Source organism: Microsporum canis, genomic scaffold (genome assembly GCF_000151145.1).
Source record: "Microsporum canis CBS 113480 supercont1.5 genomic scaffold, whole genome shotgun sequence".
Lineage (NCBI taxonomy): Eukaryota > Fungi > Ascomycota > Eurotiomycetes > Onygenales > Arthrodermataceae > Microsporum > Microsporum canis.
The window spans coordinates 1,209,729-1,228,582 of record NW_003299165.1 but is presented as its reverse complement, the minus strand read 5'-3'; the positions used below and the strand labels follow the sequence as shown (position 1 = coordinate 1,228,582).

The following is an 18,854-nucleotide window of genomic DNA, read 5'->3' as shown; positions in this document are numbered from 1 at the left end:
ATAAGTATTCGTTCTAATTGTCTGTGGTGGTATGATTATTAGGGGCTCAACGATATTTAGATATATATGATTCGTGATTGTTCGTAGGTTGTAGATTATTGTATCTCGTGTCTTCCTGGTATAAGATGATTGATAACCAAAGATTAGAAAATATATTCAGACGTAGAACCCAGCGCCTGCACAGTTTGGAGTATGAAACAGAATACTCAGGAATCCAGTTCCTTCTCCTTCCACGCCCTCTGCAGAACCATCTCTCCATCAACGCGCCAGTCTCTACCGACCTTGATCAGCCTTTCGACTTCGCTGTCGGTTAGAGTACCGATATCGTCAATGCGGCGGATCTCAGTCTTTGTCATTTCGTGGCTGATGAACTGAGCTTCCCCGTATCCCTTGACACGGCCATGTACCACATCGACACAGAAGGTAGCCCAGTCTTTGAGGCAGCGCTGAGATTGGTGAATAGTGGGGGCTAGAAGGGCAAAACAATGCGGCATCCCTTCGTACCGTTGTAGGACGACATTCACGCCATCTCGATGAGCCTTTCTTGCCATGTAAATGCTGTCATCTTGCAAGAGCTCCTCACCCACCGCGATAAACATTGGCGGGGCACCCTTCCATATCCCCTTTGGACTGGCGGCCGGAGAGGTTAACGGATGCGCCATCATGTTCGCATTCGAGTACAAGTCCACCCGCGGCGGTACAGTAGGCCACAGATGGTCTGGAGGAAACGGTAGAGGGGTATAGATGGTTCCTGGCTTCTGTGGTGGAGGCGGGACATAGTCGTACTTTGCGTTCTCAAAGGTAGACGGCAGCGAGCGGGTGACGTCGCACCATGGACTGGTCATGGAGATACCGGCGGGGAGATCTAGAGGGACGTCTTTTCCATGGAAACGAATTGTCTTGGACGGAATTATCTCTCGTAGCGTCAGGAGGATCTGGAGTAGGCCTAGGCAGAGACCACCGCCAGCAGAATCTCCGGCGAAGACTATCTTTTTGGCCGGCACAGCTTCGTAGAGGGAACCCTCGGCGGGGGAGAGAAGAGACAGGTATGCAACCAGCGCATCCAGAAGACCGGCTGGGAAGGGATGCTCAGGGCACAATCTATAGCGTATCGAGAAACAACGAGAACGGCTGAACCGCGCCAGAGCAGTCGTCGTAGGGCGATGAGTGCAAGGGTCCATCATACTGAGGCATGTTAGCATTAAACGCATATATATATATATGAATAGCCACAGGATTAAAAAAACAAAAACGTACTGGTATGCGCCACCGTGGGCGTAGAAGATGGTCATGTCTTCGTCCACGTCTTCCATCAGTCGCTCGTACTTGTCTGCCTCTGAGATATCTGGAATCGGCGTATCTTCACTGGCGCCCTTCCTGTATCCCGTCCATTCGGCCTCTACAGCTCGCACATCAGGCACATCAAACGTTTCCGGTCCTTCGTTGTGGTGTTTTATCGCCTTTATCAACGCCTCCAGCACGTCGTCCTCCGGCTTGGGCACCGTCACGTTCGATATCCACATATAGCCCTTTGCCCTCGAGTCCGTCAGCCTGACTTCGGCCATCTTCGAGACGGAGTCCTCGAGCGTGAGAAACGAGCGCACGAAGGTGACCAGCAGCTCCATCGTGACGCTCACTCTGTCCTGCACCGGCGAGAGCTGCAGCAGCCTTCGGATCGCAGTAACCAGCACGAGCGGAATCCGCACCAGATACTGCTGGATCAGCTTCAGGTTCACGTTCGCCATGACGGCGGTTGGTCTGTATATACTAATTGAACTGTTCAGGTCGTGTGCACGATAGCTCGATATAGAGGGAGGATCAAGGAGCAGACGCAGAGTAAGGGGGGAGAAAGAGACTTTATAAAACTCTGCACTTATGATATGATAATAACTATTCGCTATTAATCGCTCTTCAACCCACCAACCCTCACTCTTATGTATCAGTTTGTCGGGGGCCGGTTGAAGGTTCGCTTCACAAGCCATTCATGGGCGGCGGGAGTTTCCACTAACTCTTGGGCCACCGGCATAACTACTCTCCCTCAGCACGGTATCCAGCGTTGTGGATATTCTAGGTGCCTGTCATGAAAGATTACCTCGCTAAGAGATTCCGTCTATTTACTAGTCAGCCTGGTTACGCGAAGAGAGCCTGCTAGTGGTAATTCCATCGGAAGCAGCTGTGATCAGAGGAAGCCTAGTGATGATATTCAAGATGAGAGCACCTCGAGCCATCTAGATAGATACTGTGATAACAGAAGAAAGCCAAGGTCTTCTAGTCTCTCGATAGTAATGAAGGTATGCCAACGTCTAGGACAACGATGGATATGTACCTGTAGAGAGTGTGGCATCGAGTACACCGTTTCTCAAAACACTTTCTCCTTTCATAGTCACATTGTCCAACTCCCCCGTCAGCACGTTGACGTAGATATAAGCCTTCCACTGGCCTGGTCTCAAGATCAGTGTTATATGAGGTTCGTCCTTAATTGTCTCGCCGTTGTAAATGGTAGTTGAGGTAAACAAATGTAGGGTTAGTTCACAAAGGTGGAATACCGAGATATAATGTACTACGTACCTATCATACAAGATAGAGATTCCAGTCCGTTCAAGCCTTAGGGCACAGGCATAGGCAAGACGTTCTGTGACAGCTTTCAGCTTCTGCGGATCCGCACCCATACGGCCTGCATTTGTATTAAGTCTTTCCCTTGCACTGTAGTGCCATCTTAGCTGAATACCGTTGATAGTGCCCTCGTAGCTATCAACAGGGAGACAATTGGTGTATGACATGTTGAAAATTTAGGCGGCATTTCAATGACGGTAGGTTCAAGGGAGTGATCTGTGAATAGGAAAAGGTCTCCAGAGTGAAATAAGGGAAGATAAAGTGTCAAGAAACAGCTAAGCTGAGAGGCGTTTGTGTATGCCAGGGGCAGGACTTTTAAGAGCCGTGAGCTCTGCACCTCAAGTAGAAGTATGTGTGAAACGAGCCGGGAAAAGAAGGGATAGAAGGCAGTGCTCCGTTGGTGTATTGGTATATCATTGTCCTGTAGTGTCAATTGGCCGACATGTCATGAAGCGCCCTTCTCAGCCAGCACGTCAGAGAGAGTGATATTAATACAAACGGCCTCTATTACGGCGTTTGTGTCGGTGGCTGTATTCTGAGATCTATAGGGCGGTAGACCCTCCATCAGTGATGCATCATGCAAGGTCGCAATGTATAACAGATGTTTGAGTGCAATGGGTATCAAGATGCTACAGGAAAAAAGGGCGAAACCCAGCGGGTCCAAGTGGGGAGAAGGCAGTGATAGTTAAGCTTAATAGCCGCCCAAGCTGGGGATCCAGTAAGTGTGGCTGATAACTGTCATTCAAACAAGTACCAGACGCTTGGCTTTGAAGATATTGTAGTTGTGATGAAATTATGTAGTCAACAGTGTCTCCCCCAAACTCTATGTAACAGAGCAACCAGTTATTCGTAAAGAAACAAAGGAAGAAGAAACGAGATGGACGAGAGAGCCTAGCTACCTACTAAGTGACTGCTATAGGTAGAGGAAGCCTGGTGATAATATTCAAGATAAGAACACCTCGAGCCATCTAGATAGATACATAAGTAACACGCCGATGTGCCTTATGCCATGCGGCCTCTATTGTAACATAAGAAAGTGTCAGAATTTCGGCCAAAAAGATAAGCCCGCGCCAATTGGTGGCAGAGAGACTGGTTATATTTGACAGAAAAATTCTAGTAAATAAGTGAGAGAGAAGGAATTTCAGGATAAGAGAGCTTGAAATCCGCGAACGACTCGCTTCTGATGAGATTCACTTAGTTCTCCGGTTGCGTATGCGGTAGCCACTTCATAGATATAGAAGGTATGGTCATCGTCATCGTCGTCTTTAGCTGTCTTCGCTTTAGCTTCTTCAAAAACTTTCTCAACGATAGAGTGAAAGGAAACAGGGTCGTCAGCAGCGATAGCTAAATTTTCCAAGAGCAGTGATCTAGACGTTTTTTGCTTAGCTGATTTATCTTGCAAAACATCCTCCATAATCCCTTGGTATACCTCTCGGTAATGGTGCAGTTCGTTAGGCGAGTTTTCATGATTATTAGGGTTATCTGGCCCCGGTGTTGCGTTATCCTTGTATGCGTACTTCATCGGGTCCCAGTCCCGGGTTAACCAGCTTGGGTATCGTTCATTTCCCAAGCATCTAGGCACGGTAACCACACCATCCCAGTCAATCAACCCATGTAGCTTCCCATCCTCAGACACTATAATATTTTGTATATCAAAATCAGGATGAGTCAGGACAAACCCTTTCTCTTGTTGTTGAACGTCGGCAAAGGCCAGGTCAATGAATAACCGTAGTAATTTGTAGAGTCCTAGGCCATATTCGTCTTCATTCGTGGGGGGTTTTCGTTTCTCAAGCATGTATGTGAAATATGATTTTGGGCTAGTAAAAGGACCAGCGGTGTAAAAGATATTGGCACCATCGTATTCGTCATTTGTGTGAAGAGCGTCAAGCATGGCTTCTGTATGTACTTTTCTAAACGACCCGATATCTGACAGCTTGCCATTCTGGTCAAAATGTATCGCACCACCCTGAGGGAATACAAATTTGTTTAGTTCTACCATGGCCTGCGCAATATCGCGGAGGGTTTGGAGCCGGTGTCGCTCGAGAACACCCGGGGAAACACGTTGGTTGAACCAAACTTCGTATAAAGGGAGCCCGACGATATATTCCATAAGGATAAATGGACAAGAAAGCTCGTTATCACATGAGTCCTCAAAGTGATAAACTTCTGGAATGTGAACCGCAGTCTCTCGCTTGAGTAAACGCATCGTTAACGCTTCCGATCTTAGTGAAAGGGCAGACATTTCGTCGAACACATTGGGGTAGCCATTGGCCGGGACTTTGAGAAGCCAGCCAACTCCATCGTTGAATTCGAGCTGAAACAGTATGTGATGAGACCCAAAGAGTGGTTGAGGGAGAATGCGACAATTGTAAATAGAAGTGAGTGCATCAACTCGGGTGAGCTCCCTCTCATTGCGTATACGGATTGCAAGCTGTGGTAGATAGTGCAACTTTACAGTGGCAAGTACTGTATTAAACACAGCAGAAGGCTCATCGTTCTCACCATGAGAAGGAGTGTCACAAACAGAATCCATATTGCAAGTCAAAAAAATTTTCCAACAAACGATTCGTACCTGATGCTCACTGTGGATCAGTTAACGCAAATACCCCCCTTAACTATACTTGTTAAGGGAGTACATAAGTACTTGTAGCACACCCTCGAACGGTGACCCTTGCTGCATCATGCGAGACCACAATGCATACAGCTAGAGGGCGTCACTTGAATGCAGACGGGCTTCGATGTAGTGACGAGACGACAACTTCTGGGAGCCGCGGTGGGTCCTACAAGGGAAAAGAAGCCAGTGAGAGAGTTCATCATAGCCGCCGCTTAAGCACACAGCCTGTGGATCCCGTCACGGCGCTAAGCTGGGGGATCATCCAAATGATATCAAACTTCCAAGGTTAGTGTCATTGTGACGGCCATCACAGCCTATCCCCGAAAAACCTATGCAACAAAACGGCTGGTTATGTATGGGGTAGATAGGCAGTTATTTTCTTTCCGGGTGAACTTGGATGAACCACTAGGCACTTTGCGGGAATGTTACCCAGCTCTCACAGAAAATAAGAAAATGAACATGAAAGAAATAAAGTCAAAGAAATGAAAGATACGGCAAGGTATTAAAAAAGGGTTTAGTTGCAATGTAGGTCGATAATTGCTTGAAATGAAGGGTCCTGCAGAAGTTGTCTTGCTGTCAGGCGTTTCTCCGGGATTACACAGAATCCTCTCGACAAGATAGATAATGCATGCCGACGCTCCTCGGGAGCAGCGTCGGAACGTTTGCGTATAATCACATCTTTAAGGCTATCTTTGGGGTCAGGAGTGCAGTCTTGGTTGTACCACGAATCGAGGGCTTCCGTAGGATCACAGTAATGACCCTTCCACTCCGCAGGAAGAGGACCTATGCGTTGAACTATATCGGTCACCAACCCCCCTTTCGCCACGTCATAGAAAGGCTTAAATCCACTATATAACTCTGTAAATATGACCATGTAGCTCCACATGTCACAAGCAAGGCTGGGTTCGTGGCCATGAAGTCGCTCAGGCGAGCAATAATGGATAGGTGGGCTACCCGTTTGAGTGACAGGAGTGCCAACTCTCATGGCTAGGCTAAAATCACCAAGATAGAAAGTCTCTGTTCGCATACTGGCTGGGATAACCATGGGCTTAACGACCTCCCCTGGCTTCCACGGTTCATCGGGTATGGCTACCTTCAGAGGACGACCCAGGGTTTTGTATTTGGCCTCTCTATCGAGATTTTCCGTAGGAGATATACCCCACATGACATTATGGTTATTTATGTCTGCACGAACCATCAGTACCCTAAATCAAGCAACGTTTGTGAGATTACTTACCACGGTGTACAATTCCGCCTTCATGCAGGTTTGCCAGAGCTTCCAGTAACTGTTTTGCAGCGGACATCCGAGAGCGCATAGGTGTCCTTCTACCGACAGGGGAGCCGAGAGTTGGACCGCGCAAAGGAAACACGAGGACGCGATGATTGCAGTCTTTGCCGCGAAGGAAAAAGGTTGCCGTATGTATAACAAGGTGAGAGGTGTCCTTCACAGCTCGTTTGATCTCTTCCTGTATGCTGTAATCGTGTTCTCCCCAAGCTTCGGTAGCCACGATCTTGAGAGCGACATCCTTCTTATTTTTGAGGTCATGGGCCATCCAGACGGTAGAGAAGCCGCCATGCCCGAGCTTGTGGTCTATCCGGTATGCTTGGTTGAGCACTTCACCAATGCGGATAGGATAGAACTTGTAGTCCCATTGGCGTTCAGCGTACACATCAATATCAACGTCGCCGTCGGAGTCTGCGAAGTCACCGTAGTCGGCGGGATTGCCGTCGGCAGGGTATTGGGGTAATGTCGGCGACATCGCCATACTTGGTGTACTCTCAAGACAGCTGATAAAATGCCAAAGGCCACAGATGTAAAAGTGAGAAAGCTGGGAGAAGCAAGAGAGCTGGCAGGCCTTTTTATCCTTACAATTATGAATTATATAAGCATGCTATCTACATATCAACAGTTGGGTTGTAGTTAACTAGCGGATAATAAGGATTTCGACTGTTGGTACTTAATTCCATATACAGGCTCAGCCTTTTGTAGAGTAGAGAAGGTCCATGTCTTTTGCCATTTGAAACGCAGCCGCTATAAATGCCAGGGTATGAGTAAAATCATGGAGAGTGTTCTGTACAACAAATGTAAAAAGGAAAAGAGGGTTGGTAGTCCTATCGACCCTCGTCATGGCGGTACTCGATATGATGCCCAGTGCCCCCCAAGAGCTTTCGATAGGTCTCTTCCTCCTCCTCTTTCAGTCCGTAGCCAGATGGATCTCGTCTCTTCAGGAAATGCTGCACCCTTTCGTCGACGGAGTCCATCTCAGAGACGGTCTGGTGCCGTCGTCCCTCCAGGAACCGTCCGCACTCCTGGTTGACTTTCTTGACACGATCCTCGACGAAGCTGGAGTATTTCCCTATGCTCACGGCCTGAGCTACTCCGCCGAAGATGGCCAGCAGGACGAACAGGGATGCAAACGTCTCGTGAGAGGCGCCGGTAGACTGGGTCTGCTGCTGATGTTTCCCGCTGCGTCGGCTATAGTACTGCTCCCAATCCTCCCAGCTTGCATTCCTGAAGATGGTAGGGTCCGCCTGTCTCCGTCTGGAGTAATATGCGTCCATTGCATTCTTCGCGGCTGGTCCTCTGGCGCCAAAGAGCTCTTCTCTCTGGAACCAGCCCCGGCCAAACCTATCGTATTCGCTCCTCTTCGTAGGGTTGGAGAGCAGTTCATGGGCGGCTACCAGCAGTCGATAACGCTGTAGCCTGACGGATTCCGGTAGGTCTTTGCACTGTGGATGGCCGTTGCAGCGTCCATCCGGGTGATAGATCTTGACGAGTTGATAGAACCGCTTCTTCGAGTAGGGCGCATTCCGTTCCAGCCGGAATAAGTCATAAGGAGTAAAGGATGGAGATGTCGGCCATGACAGATCCTCCTCGGGCCTCACACTGTCAGATCCGTGTACATGAGCAAAGCGCTTGGGCTGTCTGTAGACCGGCTGTTCGTGGCGGGCAAGCGGGGAGTGCGGGCTCAGAGCCTGAAGACCGCCGCATGAGCAGAGAAGCGTCGATTTCTTGAGCATGGTTACATGTCTTCTGGGCAGAGGCACATCGACCACGGCCAGAGAATGTGTCGGACAAGTTGCTTTGGAATGGTGGTTGATATTATTTCATATCTACTACATCTTCCTACGAACAAATCCATGCCCGGATGCGGCAAGACGAGGTGACGCCGGGCCGAAGTAACTCCGGCTATTTCTATCGTCGCCAACGTTTTGACAGGAGAAGGAAATTCACCAGCCTCGACCGAGTCTTTTGGTACAAGTTCATAAGCGATGCCTAGATATGAGGACGGCCATCGGTCTCGTCGACGCAGATCCCGGTCTACGTCTTCACACTCACGCGAGGATCGAGGGCGCCACAAGGCTCGCAGCTCCAAGACAGACAGGCACAGGTCTTTAAGCCCCGACAATCGAAAGCATTCCAGAAGTCCCCAGAGACGGAGATCACATCGTCACAGAAGTCTATCGGCGAGTTCCAGTGAAGCATCGCATAATCGCAGACGCCGTTCCAGAGAACCGCGTCGACGGAGCCACGACCGTGGACGAAGAGAGAGGGATGGCCACAGATCACATAGACGGCGTGAGGAGAGAGGGCACTCGACTTCACCGGCCCGAAGATCACATCGACGCAGTCCTTCACTTCAGGTAGGCAGGAGATCGGACAAGCCACTCCCATCCCAGCAAGATGCATTTTCAAAGACACCTCGAGACGGATCTACCCCGGTGCCTGAGAAGGAAAAGGAGAAAGCAAATTACGGGAATACAGGACGTCTAGCTGCAGATACAAACACTGTAAGGTCCAGTGATGGGAGCACGTCCATCGTTTTGAAATACAACGAACCTCCAGAGGCCAGAAAGCCACCGGCCAAAGATGCGTGGCGGCTGTACATATTCAAGGACGATAATCTGCTGGAAACGGTGGAGCTAGGAGACCGGAGCTGCTGGCTTGTTGGCAAAGAGAAGCTCGTTGCAGATTTGCCTGTCGACCACCCCAGTTGTTCCAAGCAGCATGCTGCTATTCAGTTCAGATACGTTGAGAAACGAAACGACTTTGGAGACCGAGATGGTAGAGTTAGGCCTTATCTGATTGACCTGGAGAGCGCGAACGGGACGACTGTCAATGGAGACCCAGCTCCGGCCAGACGGTACATGGAACTCATGGATAAGGATGTTTTGAAATTTGGATTAAGTACAAGAGAATACGTGCTTCTTCTCCCACCGCCCAGCTGAGACTGCGCGGAACTAAACATACACCACCCAACGGTTAAGATATAGAATAGATACAGGAATCCATTTAGTCGGCAAACCTTGTTCAACAGTTTGCGGTCAAGTCATCCAAGAAATATCGACTCTAACCGGATAAGATGGAAAACTACGCCTTCCCTGTGAATTCTTGCTCCTTCTCGGCCGCTTCATCGGCTACGTCTGATGCCTTTCTGGTAGTCTTCTTCGCAGCATCTTCTGCTCCGCGCTCTGCTTGCTTGCTCGCAGACCCTATGGTGTGCTTTATCCTGTTTGTTGCAGCCTCTATATAACAGGTTAGCCACTGGCTTATGTTCGATAATACTGAGAAAACCATACCTCCTTTCTCAATTCCCTTGACCGCAGCATCTGAGACTAGCCTATCCGCTGCCTTTAGGGTGTCTTTGGTTGCCTGGATAGGGCCCTTTTGGTGGCAAGGTGACGTCGAGAAGAAGGCCCGGGTCAACTGTGTCCTGCCGGTGAAGAGGACGGGAGTCGTGATACTCCTTGAATAGGCAGCAACAGCTCTAGTGACGAAAGGCATGGCTGGTTTGGATTGATTCTCGTGTGCCTGTACACTCGGTATTATCTGCTCTTTTGACTTCTATGGGAGCAGGATGGTATTAGCCATAGTGGTTAAAAAAGGTGGTTTCAGCTTCAACTCTGGTTCTGTAACTATAAGAACCAGAGCAGGACATTCAACTTACCTGATATTCAGACTCAACATGTATTCATGCAAATGTGATGATAAACTTATTCCTAGAGAGCTGTCTAGCCGCCTTTATATACTTCCTCTTCGCCATCTCTCGCTAGGTTTTGTTTCCTTGCTTTGAGCTCCTTGTCCTGTCAACGTCATAATCTCCAGTTTCCATACCGGATTTGCCTTGGTAGGTAGTCTGGGCGAGTCCTTCGGGGCTACAGTAGGACCGTTCCGGCTTTCTCGTTGATGCTCTTGAAGCCATCGTCAACGTCCTGACCAAGGTATCACCGTCGCCGTTGGATCAAGCCATGGCTTCAGCTACGGCTGGCTGACTCTTGCAGGCGTTTGGCTTGTCAAGGGAAATATGTCTCCTGTGTACATCCATGTTTGATACTTATTTAACCGAGTATATTATACTCCACGCCTGGTACTATCTATCTTCTCCCCTATATCAACCCCCTCGTCCTTGTGTCTGGTACATACGAACATAGGAAGTGGAAAACAGAGCTTCCCGTCCGCTCAGCTGTACTTAAGCCACTTGCCGGTCGGTTAGTAGTTGGGTGGGTGACCACCAGCGAATCCCGACTTTCGTATGTTTTTTTGGTGTCTTTTTTTGTCGCTGGCGAGTTGCTTGCCTTTACATGGATGACAGGGACATCAACTAGTTGTATCAAGAAGAATCATTGTTGAAATATTTACTTCTTATTATAAAATATGATACTCAATAAAAATAATGACAGAAGCACAGAACTCCTCGCCTACGACTTGTTGACACCCTCTATGCACCATAAATACCATCCCGAGTCCACTGTTAATAGTACGCCAAATAGATGCAATGTTTAATCGAACAGGCAACAGATGATCATACAATGCTTCAAAGGATAAGACAAGAAAAAGGAAGAAGAAGAAACCCCGGATTGCAAGCTGATTGCAAATAACACGGCAGCGATGCCCCTTAACGCCTTCTCGGTGTAGTGTCCAAGACACCTTTTTTTTGTTTCTTTTCCGCTGGTTGGAGCTTGTTTTTGTTCCCAATGGATAGGAACTAACTTATATGGAAATATAAAATATGTATGTGACCCTGGATAGATATGCAGAAAGAGAGAAAACAAAGAATAAACAAAATAATAGAAAAACAACTTGAGGGAGAAAAAAAAAACCCGAGGTATAGCGTTTGTCATTATGAGAAGTGTTTATGGAGTGCGTCCCCTGGGAAAAAAAGGGGACGGGGATATGGTATTCAAGAAATTCATGGTAATCGATGGTGGATGCCCAAGCCCGTCCAGTCGGGAGTCTGGGGAGTGCTGCCGCTCCTTAGCCTTGGCCGAACACCTCCCTCTTGGCGACGAACTTGTTCCACTCGTGGCTGTGGTGGAGAAGGGAATCCGGGTGTTACCAAGGCCGCTAGCTGCTGTGGATCGCTAGCGGTTGGCATAAGGTTGCGGTCTGGATAAGGTGCGGCGCGCATTTGGCGCCTCATCTGCTCTTGTCTGAGCGCTAGCTCGGTTCGCTGTCTAGCAGCATCAACGCTGACGGGCTCGAGTTCGCCAAATCGGATTTGTGGGGTATAGCGCACAGCGTTGAATTCTATGAGACTTCTGCTAACACCATCACCCGAATCGACCATGAAGCCGGGGCCTGATTGGGTCTTTGACAGTGGCTGGCTTTCGGTTGAAGTGGGTGTCGTTGTAGCTGAGTCGATGGCACATTCGCTGGCTGGGTACCTTATTCGCGTGTCCAATCTAGGGATAATTGCCCGGTTGGAATGGGAGAATGAGGCAGCCCGGGGCCCCGATGAATAAGATGCGAATCTACCAGGTTCCGCTTGGAGTGACTGGTGGGATAGCTGGGAATGTTCCCGAGACATCGGCTGGGATGAGTAACCGTGGGGGAGGCTACTTCTAGAACCCATATTGCGCAGAGGTGGTACGTTTGTGTTTTCGCGAGTGAATGCTGAGGTCCGTCGTGGGAGTTGAGTGATTTGAATGTCTGGATCATATGGTAATGGTAAGGGGTTCGGCCCAGCGTACGGGGCACCGACGTTGGAATCGCTGAAATGTTGCTGATGTACTATCGGAGGCTTTGGATAATTCTGTCCTGGCATGAAGGGAGAGTTTGGGCTTGTCGGTGAGCTTCGATCAGATGCAGAAGCCCGATGTGGAGGGTATGGTAATCCAGGGTCACTGTGAGTTGACAACGACAGGTTCATTTTGGCACCTTCCATCATAGAAGCGGATAGGCGTTTTATCTCTTCCACGCCGGGCAACGGAGGGCTATCCGTGTGTACTGGACGCTGTGGAAGGCTCGGCTGTTGCCGAGGGGGCTTCGTTCCGGTTAAAGGCTCTCCAGACACGACTGCGGCATAAGAAAGTTGCTGGTTGCTCTTGTTACTAGATCCCGGCCTAGCTGAGTTGGTACCACTGCTTTTTGAAGACATCTGTTGCTGCATTACGGCCATAGCTGCTTTGCCAACAGATTCAGAATCAGACGGTTTCCTCTGGCCAGAGCTTCCTTGGACTATTATGGAGCTGTTCCGTCGGGAACTATCGGAAACGGACACAGTAGGCGTTGTTGGCCTAAACTCCCCAAGATTCTTCCGCTCCCTAAATCGCCTAAGAGGCTCTTTAAAGGCAGAGAGGAAACTACTTCGCTTCTTTGTAGGAGGGCTAGGCTGCTCTTCCTGGGATATCGTTGGCGTCGGAACTTCCGTGTTGTTGGATAAAGATGGAGACATATCAGCGGCAGTCTGGTTCCCGTCGCCCTGGCCTTGATTGAGATTCTCGATTCCAATATTCTGATTACCGTAGAAAACAGAATGAGATTGAATGGGGCTCCGCGGTGATGATATTTCCAGGGGCGAGTCGGTGCATTCAGTACCCATTTCCTGCTCCCAGGACTTTGTAGATCCGCTAACTATAGAGTCGGAAAAGGACGACATGCTGCTTGTATGGTCGAAAATTGATTTCTGGTGACGGAATGATTCCTGGGATGAGCCAGGAGATCGATGTCTGATCTCTTCTTCAATATCAAGCAGCATCGTTTTCAAACACTCATGGTGAAGCTCTAAATTGACCTCTGACTTGTCTAGCTTGGCCCTGTAATGATGCATCAAACGCTTTGCATGGGTTTGATACTCACGGTAGTCTCTAACGAGACCTGCGCCCCTGATTGCTTTGATCTGGGTAGTGGCATTCTTATACGACAGACAGAACAAACTTGTTGCAATACCCAGCCAGTACCAGAAGTGCTTTGGGCCTTCGGCGATGAGTTCGTCACGGCAGAAACCTTGGACAACGGAATGGATCTTTAGCACGTCGATGGCCGTTCGTGGCCGGGCAGAGAAGGTATCTTGACTAGATGCGCTTTGCGAATTCGCTGGGTCCGTAGAACGACGCTCGATGCCCATCCTGTCAATTTCGCTGGTTGGGGTAGCAGTGACCTCGTTCCATGTATACGGGTCAAATGAGCGCTCGATTAGTCCGTACTTGATGAGGATAGCAAAAGTATTGTCGATATGCCTCTCGGAACTTCCGTATCTTTCTAGAGTTCGGATTTCGACTTTATATTCCGCCAAAGCCTTGCGGCCTAGATGAATCATCCCAACTGGTACGTCGTGGCCAAAGAATGATAGGATATAGATCAGCTGTAGCGCCTCGGTGTACTCGTTGGTGTTAAGGTCGGACATTATCCCTCTGTATGGCTCAGCCAGACGAATATCTGTCAGATGTGAGCCAAAATGGTATGTTTCGAGTGGCTTCCCGCTAGCACTAAGACGGTGGCCCAAGGCGTGAATGGCAAGCGGCAAGCATTCATAGTGCCTAACCAGTTCACGAGCTTTCTTCTTTTGCTTCGAATTTGCGTTTATGATCCCTAGGTCCCTGAATAGAAGCTTGCATGCAGCATCAACAGCCAACGGTTTGACTGCAAGACCATATGGCTCGTAAAGCCGCTGTTTCTGGCGCAGGGTGCGATCAACAGACGTGTAGATAATGCTGGTATTCGGCTTGAAGGGCAGGAAGTTTCTAAACTCATCTAGGTCCTCCTCATGCTCAAAGGCAAGGCCATCGAAGACGAGAAGCCAGTTATCTCTAGTTTCCAGCCACCGCTTGACATTTGCTGTGTATTTGTCGGCCATGAGCCATCTTGGATCTCGATCTTCCTGACCCTCTGACATTATTGATGCAGCAACGGCAATCTCCCAGATTCCGTTGAGACGAGACTCCTTTGATTTGCCATCGATCCAGAAGATGCCGCCAGGGTAGGAAGCTTCGTTATCGTACATGTATTGCCTAGCCAGATGAGATTTCCCGGCGCCTGGGCCAGCGTGGATTAAAACAGCTACTGGGCCTAGAGACCGTTTCCGTTCATCGGATAGTACCCGTTGCAGCTGATCCATCTCATCTTCCATACCGAAAAACACGGCATTAGGATGGAAGCCGGGAGGGCTAACGGTGACGACTGGTTCATCTTTCTGACCCAATAGTAGAGACTGGCCGACGTTACTGAGAGCTTCTGGGTTGGTGTAAGCTGCGTCGTGTGGCCCAGGAAGGGAGGACACCGAGCGTTCTATTATACATTGTATTAGCTATAGATGTTTGAAGATAATAGAAAGGATAATCAAAACTCACCAAGTGGGTCGTGCGCATCGGATGTGAGATCAAGAGTGCTGCCCACAGTAAGTTGCTGGACCTGCAAACCGGCTTGCACTGCAAGGTAGTACTCCCGCTTAGCCTGCTGCCAGCGGGCGACGATGGTAGGACCGGCGGCAGAGGAGTAACGCCGTATTGCCTCTGTGACGGTATCGTAGCCAGGGGAGTTTTCGTTGAGGTAGCGACACATTGCTCCATGATCTGCCTCGATGCCCATACGCTCCACCCCGTCCATGACCGGGGCAGCGGAAGACTCCTCAACGATAAAGGCTCGGGTCCCGCCTAAATCCATGGGTTTCGACTCGTGGAAGAAGTAGATGTGGAACCGATCCATGATCTGGACGAACTCACGGTTGATAACCTGGAGATGCTCGTTATTGCTCTGCAGGACCTGGATGAGCTGTGGGGAGGTGGAGAGGAGCTTCTTTGGGATGACGGTGCTGATAAAGGACTGCGCCGTGCTGGCCATCTTTGCGATGTTAGATCCATTATGCGGTGTCCCTAGGAAGAGGATGCCGTATGTCGATATATAGATGGATCGGAGATGCTGTGTGTGCTGATGGCTGATCCTGGTGTAGCAGCAGAGAGCCTTCTTCACCACCAGGCCGCCGAGGGAGTGACAGATGAAGACGATGGGCCTCTCAGTCGACTGGGTGCTCTATGTCTTTGTTAGTATGGTCTATCATCGACTCCTAGGGTCATGCACTCACGTTTCGAAGGGCAAACAGCTTGGAGATGAGATGCTCAGCATGGTTATGTAGCTTATCCTTTGACGTCCCTCCAGTAAACGCCGTGACGTTCGCGTCGTAGCCATAAGTGAGGATTCTGACCTCGAGGCCGCGCAGGGCGTCTGGTAGAAGATCGGACGGCCAGAAGACCTCCTGCGGCTTCTTCGTCGCCCAGGTATGATATGAGGTTCCGTTCAGGCCGTGGACAAAGACGATACTTAACACAGTTAGCTTGATGAAGATAAAAGGAAGTAGATGAAGAGACGACTTACTCGACGGCCGGGTTAGCTGTTTGATAGAGCTCTGTAAGGCCAAACTGCTTGACCACAACACCGCGCTTGGTTACTATGGTGCCCATCTCTGTGAGGAAGAGTGATATCTAAGAGGTTTCGATATCAGAGAGAGGGGGCCAGAGGAGATATATATATATAAAGCCCATGAGAAGAGAGAGAGGAAGAGGAAGAGATGAAGTTCACGATGCAGACTCACGGAGAGAGAGAGAGGAGGCGGGCTTATATCTTGATCCTTAACCGGCTGCCGCTGAAAGTCGCCCGCCCTTGCAGCAGCCTGACACACACTTTCGATGATCGCTGATGCGCCCCGAGTCTTGTGAACAAGTTGGTAGAAAAAGATACATACACACTCTCTGGTCTCTCCAGGCGCAGGATGGCTCAGCCAGGTGGAGAGAAGATGACGGTTATGCGAGAACGAGGGTCACCTGCGAGATACAACCGTCCATCCTCTGCTGCCCCCTGGATGTTTCGCTGCTTTGACAGTAAGGGTCCGCCCAGTCTGCCGGGAAACGATAGGGCAATGCTTGAGTAGTTTACTGACTAGATTTCGATAGATCTCATCTCTCAAAGCTCTTTTCTCTTCTCCTGTTAGGCGCATGCAGGGGATCCAGCCTCGTTTCTCCGAATTCTGCACTGAGCGGCATCCTTGTTACGCGATTGGGGGTCGACCCAAAATAGTTCTTACGGGCGCGATTGGAGCAGAAGCTGGGGGCGGTTCAAGGTTGCTACAGGTTGGAATGCAGCCCTATATCCCGGCGCGCGGCCAGGGGAAGGCTTCCTGGTGGCCAGTCAAGTGTTTGGCTTCCGTGCGGCTGGCTTGATGGAGGGCATGGCCCATATATCGGTTGGTATCTACAACAGTTACGAGCCTTCGGAGGACAAAGGAAGGCAAAAAGAGAGAAGGAGAACATCCATGGATGGGATGGGAAATCCTGGATCGACCCGGCCCTTTTCCCCGAACCGATCCAAGGAACCAGAATGAGCTTCTATTTTCAGCCCCCAAGAAGGACAGACAACGAGGGTAATACGTTCGTGTTGGATACAAACCCGCTGAGATGAAGTGCATACGGAGTGCAGCATACTATGTATGCAGTTTCGATGAACAAAACGCCTGCATCACACAGTAGTTTATGGACCATTCAGCAGAGACGGCAAGCCTACCTTGTGAAACATGGGACAGCCATATCATGCAGTCCTGATTCCGCTCGTGATGGGAAGAGGAGAATCAACATCTCAGGTCATGTAACGTATTAAACAGCCCATCCCCAACTTACCTGCATAACCATCCATGGTGTATGCTTTGGCGCCGTCGAGCTCGAGCAGGCAGCAAACATTCGATAGGACGTCATGGTTGACGCCCATATCATACGAAACCGCCTGGTCGAGAAAACTTGATATCTCCTAAATAACTATGCGAGACTGGGAGGCTGAGCCAGGGATACACCTTGGGCTACAGACAGATATAGACCAAGCACGCGACATTTCGCCTACCTAGGCAGCTCGATAGAAGGCAAGACAGAGCAAACATACATAGTACGCCTTTCTACTCAGAAAACACGAGAGAGTCGCTAAAAGGAGGCTCAGGAATGATGGTGCCTACAAGTTAATGTGTTTCTCCGGATACAACCTGTCTATCTGATATAGCCACGTCTTCACTCTTAACGCAGTAACAATATATACAGACTTGCTCTCTGCCGAATTCAACTGCCTTTTAATCATCCAAAACCCTCTGGGAATCACTCGTAGTCAGCACATTCTCCCTCCTTTCAGCGTGTGCCTGATGTCCCTTTTAACACATCACATGAACACCTGGATGGAAACGAGACCGAACCAGACAATCCGTGATGAAAAAAAAAAAAAAACAAAGTAGACACCCTCATTCAATACCAGACTCATAATCGTTGTCGTCATCATCGTCCCTTGAAGGAAGGCTTCCTCTTCTCTGCAAACGCCTTCAGAGCCTCAAACCGATCCTCGGTCTCCACGACTCCAAGATACGCCTCGTTCTCTGCCTCTGCGCCCCTCTCGAATCCATCAACAGCCTTTAGAGCCTGACCTAGCGCAATAGGCCCTCCTTCACAGATGTCTTGCGCAAGCTTGATACTTTCCCGTAGAACCTTCTCCCTCGCTTCTCCCGGCTTCCCTTGCTCTTCGGGCGTCACCTCGACTAACCTGTTGCAGAGTCCGAGAAAGTAGGCCTCGGCACCGCTGACCCGTCGTCCAGTGAGGATCATGTCCAGAGCGCGGTTCTTGCCAATGAGACGTGGCAGGCGGTAAGTGCCTCCTGCGCCTGGGATGATGGCAAGTCGAGTCTCGGGCAGTCCGACTATACTCGTGCTTCCAAAGACACGTAGCTTTGTGCATAGTGCTAGCTCCAGTCCGCCGCCTAGTGCCATGGACGAAATAGCAGAGATGGTTGGAATCTGTAGCTCGTCCAGGTTGGCGAATGTCTGGCGGAGTTGAGCCAGGAACGCTTCCGTACTATATGCCACCACCGCAATCAGTATAAACGCATTCTCCAAGACAGAAAGAGGTGCCGTCGCTCACTCCTGTTTTGTAAAAGTAGCTCGCTCTTTCAAGTCTGCTCCCGCACAGAATGAAGCGTCGACGTTGCTGGCGAGCACCAGCGCCCTAGTTGGACCTTTGCCCTGTTCAGCCTTAATGTCATCGATATGCTTTCCCAGGCTGTTCAGCAGCTGTCGCGAGATCGCATTGCGAGCCTGCGGTCGATTGAGCAGCAGTACTCTGATGTGCCCTGCGCCTGGTGCGGGAATCTGCTGAACATTGATCACATCCCCATGGGCGCTGGTGCCGAGCGTGGCATTGCGGCGAATCTGGATGACGGGGAATTGGCGAAGGGCTGTTGAACGGAATACTCGAGCAGCAGCCATGGTATGATATATATCTCTAGATATATATCCTTGTGCGGTGATGGCTGAACTGAAGCTATATATACGGTCTTGTCTGGATGTTGTTGGTTTCTTCGGCTGTTTTGCTATTTAATATTTTTCTTAT

The 18,854-nt window shown here is 49.7% G+C and overlaps 10 protein-coding genes across 10 annotated transcripts; 2 read left to right on the top strand and 8 right to left on the bottom strand.

The window, feature by feature from the left end:
- Window positions 1-163: 163 nt before the first annotated feature.
- Window positions 164-1,824, bottom strand: MCYG_05544 (conserved hypothetical protein; the record flags this gene model as incomplete). Its single annotated transcript, XM_002845629.1, has 2 exons — window positions 164-1,185; window positions 1,258-1,824. The coding sequence occupies 2 exons, from the start codon at window positions 1,743-1,745 to the stop codon at window positions 207-209; spliced, it is 1,467 nt and encodes a 488-aa protein (XP_002845675.1).
- A 479-nt stretch (window positions 1,825-2,303) lies between these two features.
- On the bottom strand, window positions 2,304-2,780 carry MCYG_05543 (uncharacterized protein; the record flags this gene model as incomplete). The annotated part of the gene is made up of 1 exon (XM_002845628.1): window positions 2,304-2,780. One exon carries the CDS (start codon window positions 2,778-2,780, stop codon window positions 2,304-2,306), a length of 477 nt encoding a protein of 158 aa, XP_002845674.1.
- A 974-nt stretch (window positions 2,781-3,754) lies between these two features.
- Window positions 3,755-5,146, bottom strand: MCYG_05542 (conserved hypothetical protein; the record flags this gene model as incomplete). Its single annotated transcript, XM_002845627.1, has 1 exon — window positions 3,755-5,146. The coding sequence occupies one exon, from the start codon at window positions 5,144-5,146 to the stop codon at window positions 3,755-3,757; it is 1,392 nt and encodes a 463-aa protein (XP_002845673.1).
- Window positions 5,147-5,741: 595 nt separating this feature from the next.
- Window positions 5,742-6,987, bottom strand: MCYG_05541 (protein kinase domain-containing protein; the record flags this gene model as incomplete). Its single annotated transcript, XM_002845626.1, has 2 exons — window positions 5,742-6,412; window positions 6,465-6,987. The coding sequence occupies 2 exons, from the start codon at window positions 6,985-6,987 to the stop codon at window positions 5,742-5,744; spliced, it is 1,194 nt and encodes a 397-aa protein (XP_002845672.1).
- A 352-nt stretch (window positions 6,988-7,339) lies between these two features.
- MCYG_05540 (conserved hypothetical protein) lies at window positions 7,340-8,248 on the bottom strand (the record flags this gene model as incomplete). Its single annotated transcript, XM_002845625.1, has 1 exon — window positions 7,340-8,248. One exon carries the CDS (start codon window positions 8,246-8,248, stop codon window positions 7,340-7,342), a length of 909 nt encoding a protein of 302 aa, XP_002845671.1.
- Window positions 8,249-8,500: 252 nt separating this feature from the next.
- Window positions 8,501-9,457, top strand: MCYG_05539 (smad nuclear-interacting protein 1; the record flags this gene model as incomplete). The annotated part of the gene is made up of 1 exon (XM_002845624.1): window positions 8,501-9,457. One exon carries the CDS (start codon window positions 8,501-8,503, stop codon window positions 9,455-9,457), a length of 957 nt encoding a protein of 318 aa, XP_002845670.1.
- A 142-nt stretch (window positions 9,458-9,599) lies between these two features.
- On the bottom strand, window positions 9,600-10,013 carry MCYG_05538 (uncharacterized protein; the record flags this gene model as incomplete). Its single annotated transcript, XM_002845623.1, has 2 exons — window positions 9,600-9,754; window positions 9,809-10,013. The coding sequence occupies 2 exons, from the start codon at window positions 10,011-10,013 to the stop codon at window positions 9,600-9,602; spliced, it is 360 nt and encodes a 119-aa protein (XP_002845669.1).
- Window positions 10,014-11,418: 1,405 nt separating this feature from the next.
- MCYG_05537 (LipA and NB-ARC domain-containing protein) lies at window positions 11,419-15,904 on the bottom strand (the record flags this gene model as incomplete). The annotated part of the gene is made up of 5 exons (XM_002845622.1): window positions 11,419-13,253; window positions 13,308-14,735; window positions 14,798-15,476; window positions 15,529-15,763; window positions 15,819-15,904. The coding sequence occupies 5 exons, from the start codon at window positions 15,902-15,904 to the stop codon at window positions 11,419-11,421; spliced, it is 4,263 nt and encodes a 1,420-aa protein (XP_002845668.1).
- Window positions 15,905-16,212: 308 nt separating this feature from the next.
- Window positions 16,213-16,898, top strand: MCYG_05536 (uncharacterized protein; the record flags this gene model as incomplete). The annotated part of the gene is made up of 3 exons (XM_002845621.1): window positions 16,213-16,356; window positions 16,394-16,654; window positions 16,701-16,898. The coding sequence occupies 3 exons, from the start codon at window positions 16,213-16,215 to the stop codon at window positions 16,896-16,898; spliced, it is 603 nt and encodes a 200-aa protein (XP_002845667.1).
- An 851-nt stretch (window positions 16,899-17,749) lies between these two features.
- On the bottom strand, window positions 17,750-18,730 carry MCYG_05535 (methylglutaconyl-CoA hydratase; the record flags this gene model as incomplete). Its single annotated transcript, XM_002845620.1, has 2 exons — window positions 17,750-18,320; window positions 18,387-18,730. 2 exons carry the CDS (start codon window positions 18,728-18,730, stop codon window positions 17,750-17,752), a joined length of 915 nt encoding a protein of 304 aa, XP_002845666.1.
- Between the last annotated feature and the right edge of the window lie 124 nt (window positions 18,731-18,854).